General features: G+C 43.3%; 2 protein-coding genes across 5 annotated transcripts in view; one reads left to right on the top strand and one right to left on the bottom strand.

Moving 5' to 3' along the window:
- LOC142066675 (solute carrier organic anion transporter family member 1A2-like) overlaps window positions 1-12,382 on the bottom strand; it is a 68,447-nt gene extending 56,065 nt beyond the window's left edge. For 2 of the 4 annotated variants that reach the window (XM_075114491.1, XM_075114473.1), the window contains exons 1-2: window positions 12,232-12,360; window positions 10,305-10,406 (exon numbers count right to left, since the gene is read on the bottom strand). The gene's annotated coding sequence lies outside the window, so the exon portion shown is untranslated. Of the gene's footprint in view, window positions 1-10,304; window positions 10,429-11,618; window positions 11,761-11,856; window positions 11,935-12,151 lie in introns of all 4 variants that reach the window. The other 2 variants (XM_075114464.1, XM_075114481.1) reach the window with 2 other exon arrangements.
- LOC142055104 (uncharacterized) overlaps window positions 1-16,033 on the top strand; it is a 30,421-nt gene that overhangs the window by 3,713 nt on the left and 10,675 nt on the right. Inside the window, exon 2 of the mRNA XM_075088613.1 lies at window positions 12,574-13,203. Coding sequence (XP_074944714.1) covers window positions 12,574-13,203 — 630 coding nt within the window. The remainder of the gene's footprint in view (window positions 1-12,573; window positions 13,204-16,033) is intronic.

Below are 16,033 nucleotides of genomic sequence, written 5' to 3'. Positions count from 1 at the left end.
GATAGAAATAGCTTCATACTTTTTTTTGTTTCAGGGACTGATTTGGTTCACTATGGAAATTTAATGAGCAACACTAACTTCCAGAGGAAATACAAAATTAAAACTGTGCAGTCTCTTTCCTAGTTCATGATGGTATCTGTTAAATTCATTGCCTTAGGAGATTAATTTTCTTTTTCAAATTGAGGCATTTACAAAGTCATAAAATCTTCAGGGTTTCTTCCCAACCCTTAGTGCTTCAGCTCAGATAAAAAAATAGCATCTGTTGTACTCTGAGGTCTTTTGCAGGACCTAAGTTAGCTCAGCAAGTCCTTTAGGAGAAATTCTATCAATTTTATTCCAGTTTCTGTACCTGTAATTAATGTCATTAACTTTCATTAAAAGGCTATGGTTACCATTTACTTGGGAATGGGTTTACTTAAAAATACAATCTCAAAATTCAAGAATATAGTGGAGTAAGTTGCTGTCATTACATCTTTGTAGCACGGAAATGACACTTCAACAATGCTGCGCTTTCAGAATGCAGATGAAATCAACAACGAGTAGCCATTTTCAACACAAATAAAAGTAGAAGTTAATAGTGATATTAAGACACTGTAATACAATTGTCCTTTTACTTCACTCTGAACAATCAATATTTACTGACGTTACTACAACTAGCTCTTTCAAAAAGCAAAGGCCTCTTTGAAAATAGAACTAATTGCACTGGACGCATAATTTGTGAATTAACTTTCGAGATAATTTAAACCATGGCCAAGTAATAAACTTTCTCAAAGCTGATTATTTCAATGCTTAATGCATCTTAGGCTTTCCAGTTCCATATGAACTTCACACATTCGTAGAACATGTTGAACTTCTGTTCTATTCTGTCTAAATGGAAAATGTCCTAAATCTTGCCATAAAACACAATAATGGACCGTGGTCACTGTGACCGATCATTTAAAACGAGATTTCCCCTGCCCCAAAATACAGACACTGAGACACTACTTTTAATTACTTGGCAGTAGTAGCAACAACCCACATTTGAAGTGCCAGTGCTCACGACAGCTTTATTAGGGCACTCAATGAAAAAGTGAGCTACGACAAAGCCTAATTGGCTTTGCTTCATGCTAAAAAGAGAAACTGAGCTGAAAAATTCTGGATACCACTGAAGTCAGAACTGAAATTCACAGGAGCTGTGGATGTTTAGCACCTCTCAAAAATGGGTCATTTGTTAAAGCCCGCGTATCACCTTAGAAATAATGAATCCACCCCCTTTAAAGCAGGAAAGCAGGAAACAAGGACTAATTTATCTCTAAAGATCCCCTCCCCCCCAAAAAAAAAACCAAAACATTGCATTCAAAGCAATCATAGAGAGCTCTGCCGAACAGAATGCAATTACCCATATACCCAAATCATCTTTGCTGATGAGAACTCTGTATTTCTCCCCTATTCATTCTGCATTTATTTCTGCCTCAGCTACAGCCCTGCTCTCACTGATGTTCCTTGTCCTTCCTCAACCCTAACATTGCTCCGTGTTGGACACGCTTTTCCCACACTTACTGAATTCTGCATGTGATCCCGTCTTTTCCTTTTTAGCCAGGTAAGAGATAAGGTGTACAGAACAACTGCTGATTTTTATCTTCCATACCCTTTCTAGACTGAAGCCTTTTTAGGGGCAGGTAAGAATAATGGCACAATCCTTCATCATTATGTTGAAATCTTCTAGGCTGCTTCTCTACTCCAGGAGAGAATAGAGTGGGGCAGTTTACAAATACTGAAGGGCTTTCTTTAGACCAGCCTAGAATTTATTAGCGGGCAGGAATTTCCCTCTGGCTCACAGGCTGGCTCCAACCTTGAACAAGCTTTTTGTCACCTGGCAGAAAAGATAAGGCAAGAACTACTCGCCCCATCAAGAATCTCATGAAGTGTTATTGAGACCAAACACTTGTATATCAGGTGAGGCACATGATAGCTGGCAATGTAATTTTGATAATATATTAATTACTTCTTTTTTAACACAAAATACCTTTCATTCAAGCAACATATGTTTGATACATTTTGCTGACTCATCTGGATATGAGTATGCTTTCTCCATAGTCACACATGCATAGAGACGCATATAGACATGCAAAGATTGAGAACACTTCTAAATAATTTCTATAGCTTGTTAATGTACCAAATTTGCCGGAAGAGACAAGAAAATATTAGTCAGAACAAAATTCTGGAACTGAACAACCATGTAGTGAATGTTAATACAACCACCAAACAAATCTAGCAGTAATACCATCAGCATTAGCTAGACCTAAACCCAGATCAACTAGCAAAAACTGAGTCCTTATTCACTGAAGGGAAAGACTCATTCCTCTCTATTTGTACTTACAACAGTTCAGGAGGTAAGCTGAATCTCTGAGCTTTCTTCCTATCTGTGTGGGTGTCGGTCTGTTCTTCCTAGTAACAAGTGATAGGACGAGAGGAAATGACCTCAAGGTGCATCAGGGGAGGTTTAGGTTGGGTAGTAAGAAAAATTTCTTCACCAAAAGGGTTGTCAAGCACTGGAGCAGGCTGCCCAGGGAAGTGGCTGAGTCACCATCCCTGGAGGTATTTAAAAGACAACGTGTCAATGTGGCACTTAGGGACATGGTTTAGTGGTGGGCTTGGCAGTGCTGGGTTAATGGTTGGACTCGATGAACTTAAAGGTCTTTTCCAATCTAAATGATTATATGATTCTGTCATTCCTGGGGAATCCTTTCAACAGTCATGTTTATACTTACTTTTCTCCGGTTTTCTCCAATTATAAATTGAGTAACCACCATGAATAACATTTACATACATAACTGCCCTCTTATTAACCACACTTAAACATCAGCAGACCCAGCTGAATTTTGCCCCTGAAATGGATATCTCTCTACATAACGGTCGTCAGTATGAACTCTACAGGGCTTCTTTAAAACTTAGGGCTGAGTGCATTTTTGGTCCACAAGAACAGAACACGAACAAAAGTTAAAAGCAACATAAAATTAAGGACCTCTTGGTTCGACCCTTCCTGCCAACCACAGTAAATTCTGCTTTACTAGGTGTTTTCTCCTCTTTTTCTCCTGAAAAAACTGAAAGAGCTACATGATATATCAGCATTCCCGCAAACTGCTGTTCTGACAGTCTAGTGTTACATATAGCTAGAAATACTCTTTCCTGCCTGAGATTTTGACTGGCGTTCATGCAGCCAAACAGGCTGCAGGACAGTAAGAAACAAACTTTCATCACTGAGTTTATTACACCGTTTGTTTGGTCAGTTATCTTTGAGTAGCCTCTCTTCACCAGAGACACACCTGAGACTGTAACCCTCAAGTCCCTGCAGGCGGACATAAACAATCATTGGATTTACATGATTTTTCCGATACTCTTCAAATGTTCAGAACTAATATCAATATCTTTCACTTACTAATTTATCAGCAGTATTATCTGGCTATATGGCTTACTTTCTAAGACAAAGTATTTTAAAAATATTTCTATGAATGTATGATGTGGTAAATCACATTTCTAAATTGGCCTAGATTTAACATATTTGTATAAGATGAGGTATCTTTTACAAAATGAGATTAATTCCTCCTCAGAAAAATGTGTTTATTAGCCAAGGCCTTAGGGTGCCCAACAAAGTCAACAAGAGTGTCTCTCTTGACTTAAAGCACACAATTCTCTTATCATTCTCTAGACTAAAAAGGACACTCCTTGTTGTGTCAACACTGCAAACCTTCAACAGGAGATACTGGAATATATGAAATAGCATATTTATTGGTAAAAATACCTTTAAGGAGAAAGGTTTGTTTATGGATGAGAAAAGACCAAGGGACAGTTTTCATTTTCTCACTGCTTTAAAGGGTACTATACCTAAATCAGATAAACACTGTCAGAATCAGGCTGCAAAAGATGTGTCTGGTGTCCTTGCATTTTTTTAAAATTATATATACAAAAAAGGGACAATTACAGATCATTTTAAAGAAGATATCTGCTCCTTGACTTTGCAAACTAAGATGGCTTGCAACCAAAAGAACTGTGCTGATTTACACTCCTGTCTCAGTCCTTATTTTTGTCACCAGTATATTCACAGGGATTCTGTATTTACTTCAGAAAATTTTCCAAAAGTGTTAAAAACAAATGCAAAAAATGGCTGTAACTTTAAAGATGTTTTCCAAATGTGGATTTTCAAAGGTCATGTCCTTATTATTCATACTTACATAACGCCACATTTTCTGATCCCAATAAGGTGATTGTTAAGGTCAGAGTTATTCTGTCAAAAAAGGTTTTGATTTTAAACATTGACCAATATATTTATAATTTTATGAATTCTGCCCAGAAGATAGGGCCATACTGACCTTTTCAGAGAAATTATATGACAAACAAGAAACAAATTCTGATAGCTGCCTGCTATTAGAAAAAAATCAGTGTTCCTAAAACTTGTGATCAAATTGAGCCTCTGATGCACCAGCAGAGTTAAATGACAGCATCTGTGTTAAAATGAATCATCAAAAGGGACTAATGAAAAAAACATTGCAGAAGAGTTTCTCCCTCTGCAAATGATTCATAAATCTAACCTTAGGGAAAAAGAAAGAAAAGAAAAATTAAAAAGAATAAAGGTAGAAGGTTGCGCAGTTGGAAACTAAGAGGCCAGAAAACAAGTAGTATGCTTTTCTTTGAGTACCATTGTTAACTTAGTGATGGGTAGTTGTATACAGGCTATACCTGCTCTGAAAATGAAATATTGCTTACTATGGTGATTACTACAGAGCTTTATGATAAATTCATTTAACATGCACCGATTTTTCCTCCACTTCAATATTATTCACAGATCAGTCTAAGCAGAACTCATCTAAGGTGCCAGACCTCTAAAACAGTCTTCATACAAACACCAAAGAAACACCTGCCATTTTCCTTTGTATGAGACTGTCCAGGGACCTAAGAAAGGCAATATTAAGTTCTCGTCATGTCAGAATTGTGATCACCATTCCTCCGCCATTACTCATATCCGAATTAATAAGGCAGTCCTACAATAACACAATAACTAGCAAGAGCAAGGGAAGCAGAATCTGGCCATTAAGGTCTAACTTTTAATACATTTCAGAGTTTAAAGCAGAACTTGCAAACTACTAGAAAAGGGACATATTTGACTTGCTGAGTGAAATACGCACTAGTCTCAGACAACTCTTGGGTCCAAAATTCTAAAACTGCCTCATTTTAGTAGATAAATGAAACATGTTATTTCTAAAGATTTTTATGAAGTTGCTAGTTGTAATTTTCCTTTCAGCCTCAGTCTTGTGCTGTCGGAATTAGGATTTGTCAGACTTACTAAAACATTTTTTTAAGAAAAGAGCCTTAAAACGTTGTGGGGCTTTATTGTTTGTTTGGTTGGTTTTTTTTTTCACTTTGTGTGTGAGAGTATATGATTTGTGTACTGGGATTTCTATGCTAAAGGCAAAGATGGCACAAGTACACATCCAAAGCCATGTAAGTAAAGCCACCAGGTATATCCTATAACTGATAGTTAAACTGTAAGATTTTCTAAGCCCACTGTTCTGAAGAAGTAACGGCTGCACCAGAATTCATCTCTAGGTGCAAATCTCTCTTGGTCAGTTTGTCCACTGAGTAATCTCTGGGTCTGCATGTGTAAAAAAACCTAGTAATTATACACTTTATCCAATTTATTTCCACAAGGGGTTACTTCTGGGGTTATTCTTTTCTCCTGCAAGAACAAGATTTCAGCTGCATGTGACACTTGCAGAAGTCTCATCCTATGTAAAAATATTTCTCCACTGCTCAGTATTTACACTGTCATTGCTGTAGGAAATGATGGTCAGAGGAGAAAGATCAACCTTCAGGTAGGAAGAACAAATGTCATTGAAGTTTTGGATATTAAAATATAGTCCTACGTTTCTATTAAGGAGTATAACAGCACTTTCTCCTGCCCAGTAACATTAATTCAGTCTGGTTTGAACTCCGCATCAGCCAGTGCTGCTTTTTCAGGTGCAAGCTTTGTATTTATCCAGAGATGCATGTTGGCAAACAGATATGTTTGGTAAAAACATGCAGAGCTATCAGACCATGCAAGACTTGATGATAGTCCAGTAGTAATTTTATTTTGTGGAGTTCAAGAGGTGACCCCATAAAGTAAAGAATGTGGCCTGTAACAATCCTGTGAGAAAACTAGTCACTACAGAATATTTCTATCATCTCTGCAAACAGCCAGAAGCAGGTGGTACCAATTTCATGAAGTCCTCAGTTACAGTAAGTTGAGATAGGCCTACCACTTCTGTACAGATAAAAAGAAAGTCACACACAAAAATAACAGGATATTGTCTTTGTTCCATTCCCTAGTCTGAATGATCAAAGATTATCAAGCTCCATTTCCAGACTACAAATCATTGTATGACTTCTTGCCATCACTTGTCTACCTGTGAAACATGCAAAGCATTTTGAGATTCTGAGAGGAAAATGGCCTCAACACACTATACAAATAACTGACCAGAACACTGTAAAAACCAGGAGAATAAATGGGTTAACTAAATGCATTTAAGGTAAATCCATTTTATAGTCATGATGCTATCAAATACCACGGTTTAGATTGCAGCCTCTTACTCTGGAAGCTTCTTAACCAAAGGCTGTAAAAGCCTGGAATAATATTCCAGAGGAAGGTCACTCCATGTCCTTTCTCTAAGTTGATGTAATCATCAGACACTAGATGACAGTCTAGAAGAGCCTTTGATCCAGTCATGTATGACTGTTCTTATACACACATAGAAGAAATATACTGTATTTTACTTCTGTTGCACTCTATTTTTTTAAACTTATGCGAAAACCACAGTCAGAGTTTTATAAGTATCCATGTATAGAATTACCTGTATATATCCAACTTTGCCATACATTATAGAGACCACCACAGAGCATGGAGTTCTATGTTGTAAAAGGAAGCCCTGTAATGTAACAAACTTAAGATTTTAGAGTTCTAAAATACTACATGGAAACCATGCACTGAGTGAAATTCTTAACAGCAAGGTATCTGTGACAGCAAAGCAGGAAATAAATCTAATGTATAATATGCACTACAGTCGTTCATCATAAGCCCCTGGAGAAATTACAGAAATATAAAGCAGTTCACAAAAGAAGTTTCTGTCTTGGTTCCGATGGTTTCATTCATCAACAAACAAGTTTAGCTCCATGATAAGATTACATTAAGGGAACTATTAGGCTAAATGTGACCAAATGTTATTTGTTTTACCTATCAAAACTTATTACTGTCAGAACCACTGCCCCCATCACAGGCTTGGAAAGAGAGACTCAGAAGCTGATTGTTTTAAACTATTATTTTAAAAACACAGTTTACACACAGCATGGAAAGAAGTTTTTTCCCATACCTTGTACTACCATGACAAGCCAGGAGACAGAATATAACCTCAAGAACATTAAAGGTTAAATCTTTATCATGGATGAAAATCATCCTGGAGAGAATTGTATGTATGTCACTAAATCACCAGTGAACATCTTATATACTTCTGTGGATATGCTGAGCTGCCTGGCCACATCAACATAGGCCCATTGCTAGGACCAGCTGGGGAGATACTGGTAGGATGGATAGCTAAAACTAATCTGCAGACATAAGATGTGTGAAACCCTGGTTTAGTATTATCCACAGAATTAACTTACGTGTTACTTATCATTTCTTCCAGACTGCAAAGGGTAAAAATCTTATCCCACAGGCAGAGGGACAAGGGGTATCTCTGACTGCATGAAACTACCAGTTACCTCTTGGACTGATGCTAGCAGACTTTACAGGGAGAAGGCAGCAAAACAATTTGGAGGGCAGCTCATAACATCTTTTAACAGCCAGTCCCTGTAGCAAACTACCCCCAGCATTGCACCTAGGCTTGATCTCAGCAGGAACTTGTTGCCTAACTCCAGGGAGGCAGCCCAAAAGCAAACTAACTTCTAAACAATGAGGATGACCAGAGCATCAGGAGGTAAGAGGCAGGAAGAACTGGAAATTAACAAAAACCTGCAGATAAAAGCATCCCTGTCAGGCGCTATCAGGACTTAATTCCCCTGACTAGTGCTACCTGGGGCCCCCCACACCCTGTGCCTGGGAGCCCTACCGAGGCTCTGGCTGGGCTTTGGTGTACATGTGCCTGTCTCTGGATGGGACTTGAGCTTCCCCTGTAGTTGTGTCTCCTGGTAGGATTCCTTGGATTGTCCTGCCTCATCACATGCTATACTTGGGGCTGCTGATATCCCGCTAGCCAGGACCTGTGCTCCATGCTCAGCCCCGTGGGGGTGCCAGTGGGTGTGGATCAGCCCAATTCCAGGCTTGTCCCCTCTCCAGGGGCAGCTCCACTCCGCTTCTTCATGGGTCACTCTAGCTGGTGGAGCTGAGTGCCTGGCCCTTAGGCTGCGCAGGACTTGCCCCAGGGCCATGGGCCTGGCTCCCAGGGACCCTGGGGTTCCTTGGTCAGCTTTCCTGTCCCCCATCCCCCTCTGAGGCTCCTCGGGGGAGCCTCGGTTCCCTCCCAGTGCCTGGATCTATGGCTCTGACCCGGCACACACTGAGGGCTGGGGAGGGCACCAGCAGGCCTTAATGGCCAGTGGGTCCTGGTGCCCCATTTCACCTCTGGAGGAGGTTTCCTTAGGAGGAACAGTGGCTGAAATATCAAAGCTTCTTGCAGGACAAACTGATTTTCACCCATCTGGCCTTTTGAAATGTGAGCTCAGCCCAAACGCAGGATCAGACACAAGGGCTGGTTTACTTAGTAAAAGACGAGATGCAGCTATTTCTACTGTTAGTGTCATGGAAAGCAACCCTGATTTCCACAATGTTCAGTAAAACATGTCTTAAACAGTATCTATAAATTTTGAAATGTTTGGAGGACAAAAAAATCCCTCTATTGGTAATTTAGCTTGAGTATCTTCACAGCACGGGCTTCTAAAGGGCTGAGTCCTGCCAAGCACCATGCATCCTCTGCTGCCCCACAAGCAAGACCGCTCTCTTCACAAGGTCTCGTTCGATGCTTTGCTCCTGCTCTGCCAACAAAGTATTTCTATCAGTTTTGAAAGGACTAGATTTTTTTTTAATAGTTCAGAGAAAGTATTGTTTTGGGGACATTGTTTCTAAGTGTTCAGGACACCAGGAAACAAGCAGACGAAGTGATGCTTGCCATCTAGATAATGCTGGAGAGCAGGGGAGGGACAAACACATATATAAAAATAAAGCTATAGGGAAAGATAAATTTTCTATCCTGAAAGCAAATCACTTCCCAAAGCTGAATTGCAAGCCAGACAATTTGCTGAGGTGGCTCTGTGCTTGACCTAGCTGGAGCCAGGCTTCTCCTCATCGATGGTGCTCTGTCCAGGGGCAGTGCAGGTGACAAAGAGAAGCGGGTGGCTGGCAAGGGAGTAGTGTCACTGCCTCCGATACTGTAAATTTCCCTGGCAGAACTAATCCAGGCTGGCACAGGCAGGCACAATTAATGGGAAGTGACACAACTGTGATCTGATAATGAGGTAACAGAATAGAACTGTCAGAGTCCTTCCTAGTGCAATGATAAATGATGTCATCTCTATTTCAGGATGTTTCAGGTGGAAAGCAAGCTTTAACCACACAAATTACAGAAGGAGAATGAAAATGTATTATACCCAAGAATAACAAAATATTAGGCTACCGTTATATTGCATACATTTGGGCTTGCATTCTTGCTATATACCACCTCATCATGCATACTGAAAACCTCTGTGCTCTTTTCCCTGGGTGGATCCCAGCCGAGCTCACAGGCCTTGCTCAGTATCTAGGTACATATCCATCCCAACCATTATTTTGCTTTCCACATGGCTGATTCACAATGGGTGGGTTACAGAGTGGCTAGGAGCTAGAGACTCAGATATCCCTTAAATGTTATTATTGGGATTCTCCATTTCTGCACTTTTCAAGTCTCTAGCATACGCTTTCCCATCTGCTTTCTATTCCCCAGGCAAGGATGGCAATTTATATATCCATTTCATAGCTTAACAGATAAGTCCAGAATATCAGCAAAGCCTCTAGACTTATCCCTCTCTGCCACACCAAGAATGTTTCTGTTGTGCAGCCAGCTGGGCAGCCAAATACATCAACTACCAGTGACAACTAAAAGCTCTGTGTTAGGCCCCACAACTGAAAGGTAAATTATGTATATAGCAGGGCTTTCATCCTGTTAGAGTTAAAATTGCTCGCTGGGGAGAGGGTCCAAAGTGGTATAGACTAGACCAAGCACCCGTGAGGGTGCCTACATATAGACAGACACAGGTTCACATACCTCTTGCAACTCCTCTTGATCCTCACCAAGCAATGACAGACGTTTCGGAATTGCAGCTTCTATTGTTAGAATTCACACGCTGTCCAAGAGCTCGTGAATTCCCTGGAATCAGACAACCCAGAAACTGTGGGGGACAAACATTTACCCATTGTGTCATACCACAAACACAGGAAAAGGCAATAAGAGGGAAAGATGGCAAATGACACAGCAGCAAGCCTAGTATATTTTCATTATACAGGTTGCAAATTTCCAGAATGTTTGATAGACTATAAGAAACTATATTGGCTTCCTTTAGCAGTCAGTCCAATGTTAGGACTTACAGAGTTACAAGTTAGGTCCAATTATGCTGTTTGTATGTCTGTTCTCACATGTTTACAAATTCTGAGTTTGCATAGCTATTTGCCGTTTTCCAGTCAATCTTAAAGAAATGGGGAGCTGCTGAGATTTCATTTTTAAAAGCTAGCAATTACACAAGCCAATGAAATAATAACCCGGTCACACATAGGGTGTTACATTCATATTTCATTTGGCAAATAAATCAATCCCAGAACAAATCATACTATTAATGAGGTAAAATATTCCCCATGCAGATTAGCAGCTCCTTCACACCAGGAGGTTAAAAATAACTACATTGCCCCCTTGCACGAAAAAGTGTTTCAAAATGGTACAACTTGCATGGCATTTCTCCAAATTAGCTCCTCACATACAAGTGCCTTACAAATAAACAATTCAATTAAAAGGACTTCATACGGCATGCATAGGAGTATACAGGGCATTACTAATTCCCCTTCTCTCTGAATGCCAGGGTATTATGGCCAACTGAAGCATTTTCTGACTGTGACTTAACTAAAGAGACCATCAGAATCACAGATCCTCTCAGCCACATCAAGACTCATTAAAAGCGAGAGACTTAGACTCCTGTTCTCCCATCTCATTCCCCTCACTGCAGTATCAACACTTTGCCACCACTGTAATTTCCACTGTTTTCTTTGTCCCACAGGCACTTTTGGACGTAGCACAGCTGATCAACGCACCTCCAACTCACCGGCCTGGTCTAGTTATGCTCTGAGCCAAGCAGAGTCAATGAAATAGTTCTGTAGCCGGAGCTCCTCCTATAATACATAATTTAGAGCAGAGGAGTGCCTCTGCCACACAAGTTAATGAGTAGCTATGCATTTACCACTTGACTGACATCTGTCCTCAGTATGCAGCTTGGCAGAAGAACCCCACCCCACTGGGTTTGCCTTTAGCCCCGCACACCCTGTGCAGACCGCAGCAAGCTGTAATCAGGCATGTGCCACAGGCGGTGCTCACCCCTGAGCACCTGCGCACGTTTCCCGGCACGCTGTAGCCCTGACAGAGAGACCGGGCCGGCTCCTGGAGGGGCATATTAGCCTGCACAGGACTGTTCATGAATGAAGCGCTCTTTAGAGGCCCACATCTTTTCTGCTTTTGCCTAACAAAGGAAAACATAAAGATTAATGTTCCAGGAACAGCCATACCAAAATAAACCTCCCAGAGATCCCTGGTAATAATGTTTACTCATACTCACAGAAACGAAAGCGGAACCCAGTCAACATGTTTTCACTGGCAAGTTCCTGAACGTTGTTGCTAATTGCTGTACTTTCAACTAATAACAACATAAGGACAACACAAAACATTCATTTAGCTAGCATTTAATAGTGCATTAATTTATTTTCAAGTCCAATGTGTCAAAATGATAATGCTTGGCACACAGACGTTTCTTAAGAGAAAATCCTAGTAGCAATCATTTCAGAAATAAAGAAAGCAGTAAAATCTCTGGATATCTTGTTTTAGAACACATCAAATTCTGCTGTAACACTTACCGTGTTTGAACACACTGAAGTGACAACACAACACATAAGCATATTGCAAAGGTACTTCCAGGCAGCCTGGCGACACTGACCGGAAGACGGTACACTGGAGACTGCTACGCGGAGGAGCTGGCGATCCACAGAGCAGTTATGCCGGGGCGGCAGGCATGGGTGCGTTCTGCCGTGCAGGTGCAGCCTGGCCTTCCTGCAGCCCGTGCTGTGCTGCACACACACCCCTTGGCCACAGGACGAACTTAGCCAGCCAAACATAACAAGGAGCCTGTCGTCAGCTCCCACTCAGCGTTGGCGTTTACAGCACCTGCGTGGCCTTGCCTTTATCCAAGAGTGCAACAAGTTCTCATGTGAACATACTTTTTGTTTGACAGCAGAAATTATTAATAGAAATGTTTTCTTGTAGGAAAACCCTATAAAAGCTCAGAAGACCGCAGTGCTGGGTAACTTTTCCACTGACCAGACCAGCACAGCGAGCTGCGCCCCGACGGGAGGCCCGCCGATGCTGCACAGCCGGGGCTTCCCACCCGCCGGGGGGACGTAAGATTCTCCGTGCTTATCCTCTCCTGCCTCACAGCGTGAGCTCCGACCGTGGCGGGTCTCCCGGCACTTCACCTGGGCCGAGCGCCTCTCTTACCGGGGCCGTAACGAGGCGGCGCCCCCGGCGCAGTAGTGGCGGGATCCCCCTGCGTACGCCGCTCTGGAGCAGGCAGCGGGCACCGGGGGTGCGGGGCTGGGCTGCTGGCCCCGGGGCCGGCCGCAGGAGAGGGCCCCTCTCTCCCCGCGGGCCCGGCTCAGCGACCCGGGGCTGGGGCAGTGAGGCGAGGCGGCCCCTCCGGCTCGGCGCAGCCGAGGCCGGCCGGGACTCGGGAGCTGGCGCGGCCGCCGGGCGACACTGCCCGGCCTCTGTCGCCCCGGCCGGGAGCCGCGACCCCCCGCCTATCAGCGGTTCTCTAGGCGGGCCTCCCCGCCGCGCCCGGCGCAGCGCTGGCTCCCTCGGTAGGGGCTGCCCCGGAGGAGCGGAGCGGGACGCCGCCGTCGCCCTGGGGAAGGTATGGCGGGGCGCTGGGTCGGCTGTCCTTTGGCGGGGGGGGCGCTGTCCCTTGTAGCGACACCCCAGTTTCCCCCACCGCTGGGTCGCAATGGGAACAGGGTGAGGGGACGGGTGGCCCTTCCGTGGGATGGCTGGTGAGGGGCTGACGGGGGGCTGGCATGTAAGTGATGGGTTATGGCTCTTCTATGGCTCATCTAGTAGGGTATCTAGACACTGACAGATGGAAATGCAACCCGTTGCACCAGGAATAATGCGATAGATATTAACATGGGGAAGGGGGAGGGGGGGAGCAGGGGAGCAGGGGAGCAGACAAATTGGATCAAGAAGTTTCTCACAGCCTGAGGGATGCACAGTACAGTGTGGAGTATGGGACTGTCCCAGTCTATTGTGGGTGGCAATCACAATCACTTTAATACCTTTAATACCACTGGTGAGAAATGCCTACTTTAATGCCTAATGAGAAAAATACTCCTTCAGGGTGCAGCCCACCCAAGCCTGGGAGCCGGAGGCTGGAGGCCTGTGGGTGCCACCTTGGGCTAACCCGCTGTGCGGCTCGACGTGCGTGGCTGCCAGCACACCGGGCCCCTCCGGGACTGTTACACAGGGTGTGAAGCAGGGCTGCCAGTGGGTGCCTTCCCCTTGGCATAGCCCTGCTGAGCCTCCAAGAAACTGGGTAGATCCCAGTGTGTGAGAGAGCAAAGTTTGGGAGTGATCCTGCAGACAGTATGGGGGCTGGCAGCTGAAGTAAAGGTTTTAGGCATCCTCTGGCAAGCACCCTGCTAGGCCATGCCGAAGCTGCAGATGGGCAGCACCTGGTGCAGAGAAGTGTGCAGCCCTCTGTCTGGAGGCTAATGCAGGCCTATGCCTCTGGGTCGTGAACTGCCTGTGCTGCTCACCCCTAACAGATGTCCGTTTCATCAACGTCCATTTAATCAATGTACAATTAACGCCTAATTAATCCCTGTTCACTTTTAATAATGTCATGGCCAATGTGTTTTCATAGTGCCCTGTAATTGTCTAGCAGGACCAGCCGCCCCGAAGAGCTTACTCAGAAATATGCCAGAAAAGGAAGCACCGTCTCACTACATACACAGAAACTGCCTTCTTTGACAACATCATTTTCTGTGTTTTCATACTGTTTTGTGATTTGCTGGTTGCCATTTTTTGACACTGTCATGCCCACATGATCTCAGAGTGCCGTCGGCTAGATTGGCTGCCCTTTTCATTTGGTCCATAGGCAAAAATTAAGCTTTTATTTTATGTATATAGATAAAGTATTATTTAGGTATAGATATAGTTATATATTGATCAATGTTATATATGCAGAGAAAGTATATATACAGGGGTGTACAAATATGTATATATATTTTATTTATACCTACGTATGCTATGCGAAGATATATAAATTTTATATATATACACACATAAAATTGTAGGTATAAAATGTGTAAAACATCCTTTAATAAGACATAATGAAATAATTAGTTGACACTTAAATGTCAATAGAAAGGAATTAAGTAAAAGTAACAAGCAGGTTTGAGGGTGTCAGAGTCCAATACTCTCTGACCAGGTTCTTTAGAAATTCCGTGTGTGGACGATGTAACATTTAATATCAAATTTACTTTACTCAGCTCCTGGAGTTGAGCAAACAGTCACAGCTCCTCAGTACAAGAGAAGCACGGACATACTGGAGAGAGTCTAACAAAGGCCTACAAAGATGATTAAGGGTCTGGAGTATTTCTTCTATAAAGAAAAGCTGAGAGAGCTGGGACTCCCTTCTGAAGGGAACAGAGGGTCTGATATGCTGACCAGACACAACCCACAGGGAGGTCTGCTGCCTTCCTGGGGCCAGAGTAAGAGATGTCTCTAGGATACTCCCTAGTCTGGTAAGCTCCTCAGACTATTACCTGCTATTGATTCTCCATGTCAGCAAAGAGGAGGTAGCAAGGAGAAGCCCAAAGGCTGTCAAAAGGGATTTCAGAGCCTTGGGACAGATGGTTGAAGGTTCAGGTGCTCAGGTAGTATTTTCTGTGATCCTCTCAGTATCAGGGAAGAATACTGAATGGAACAGGCAGGTCCAGCTGATGAACACATGGCTCTGAGGCCAGTGTCATCAGCAGAATTTCAGCTTTTTTGATAATGGGATTGTGTACTCAACACCAGGTCTGCTGACATCTGATGGTATTTAACTTTCTCAAAAGGGGAAAAGGTGTTTTGCTCAGGAGCTAGCAGGACTGATTGACAGGGCTTTAAACTAGATTGGAAGGGGGAAGGGGGCAGTAACAAGCTAGTCAGTAATGAGCAATGGGTAGACTTACCAAAGTTGGAGGAGCTGCGTGCTAGTGAGACTCCTCAGCTTCCTACATGTGGTGATGGGCACAAGTAGCCACACTTGAAGTGTTCTTACACAAATGCGTGCAGCATGAGGAACAAGCAAGAGGAGCAGTTGGCGATGACACAGTTGAGAGCCTCTGGGTAAGGATTAAGGGACAGACAAATAAAGCAGATGTTGTCGTGGGAGTTTACTATAGGCCACCCATCCAGGAAGATGACATTGATGAGTTTTTCTTTAAGGAACTAAGGGATGCCTCTAAGTCATCCGCCCTTGTCCTTATGGGGGACTTCAACTTGCCAGACGTCAACTGGGAATACCGCACAGCTGGGGCAAACAGGTCCAGAAGGTTCCTAAACCATATGGGTGACAACTTGTTGGTACTGGTACTAAGGGAATCAACCAGGAAGGATGCCTCCCTTGACTTGCTGCTTACTAACAGAGAGGTCCTCATGGGTGGAGTGGAGATTGGGGGCTGCCTTGGCTACAGTGACCA

This window comes from Phalacrocorax aristotelis, chromosome 1 (genome assembly GCF_949628215.1).
Source record: "Phalacrocorax aristotelis chromosome 1, bGulAri2.1, whole genome shotgun sequence".
Lineage (NCBI taxonomy): Eukaryota > Metazoa > Chordata > Aves > Suliformes > Phalacrocoracidae > Phalacrocorax > Phalacrocorax aristotelis.
Note: the sequence above shows the minus strand (reverse complement) of the source record. Positions and strands in the feature narration are given on the sequence as shown.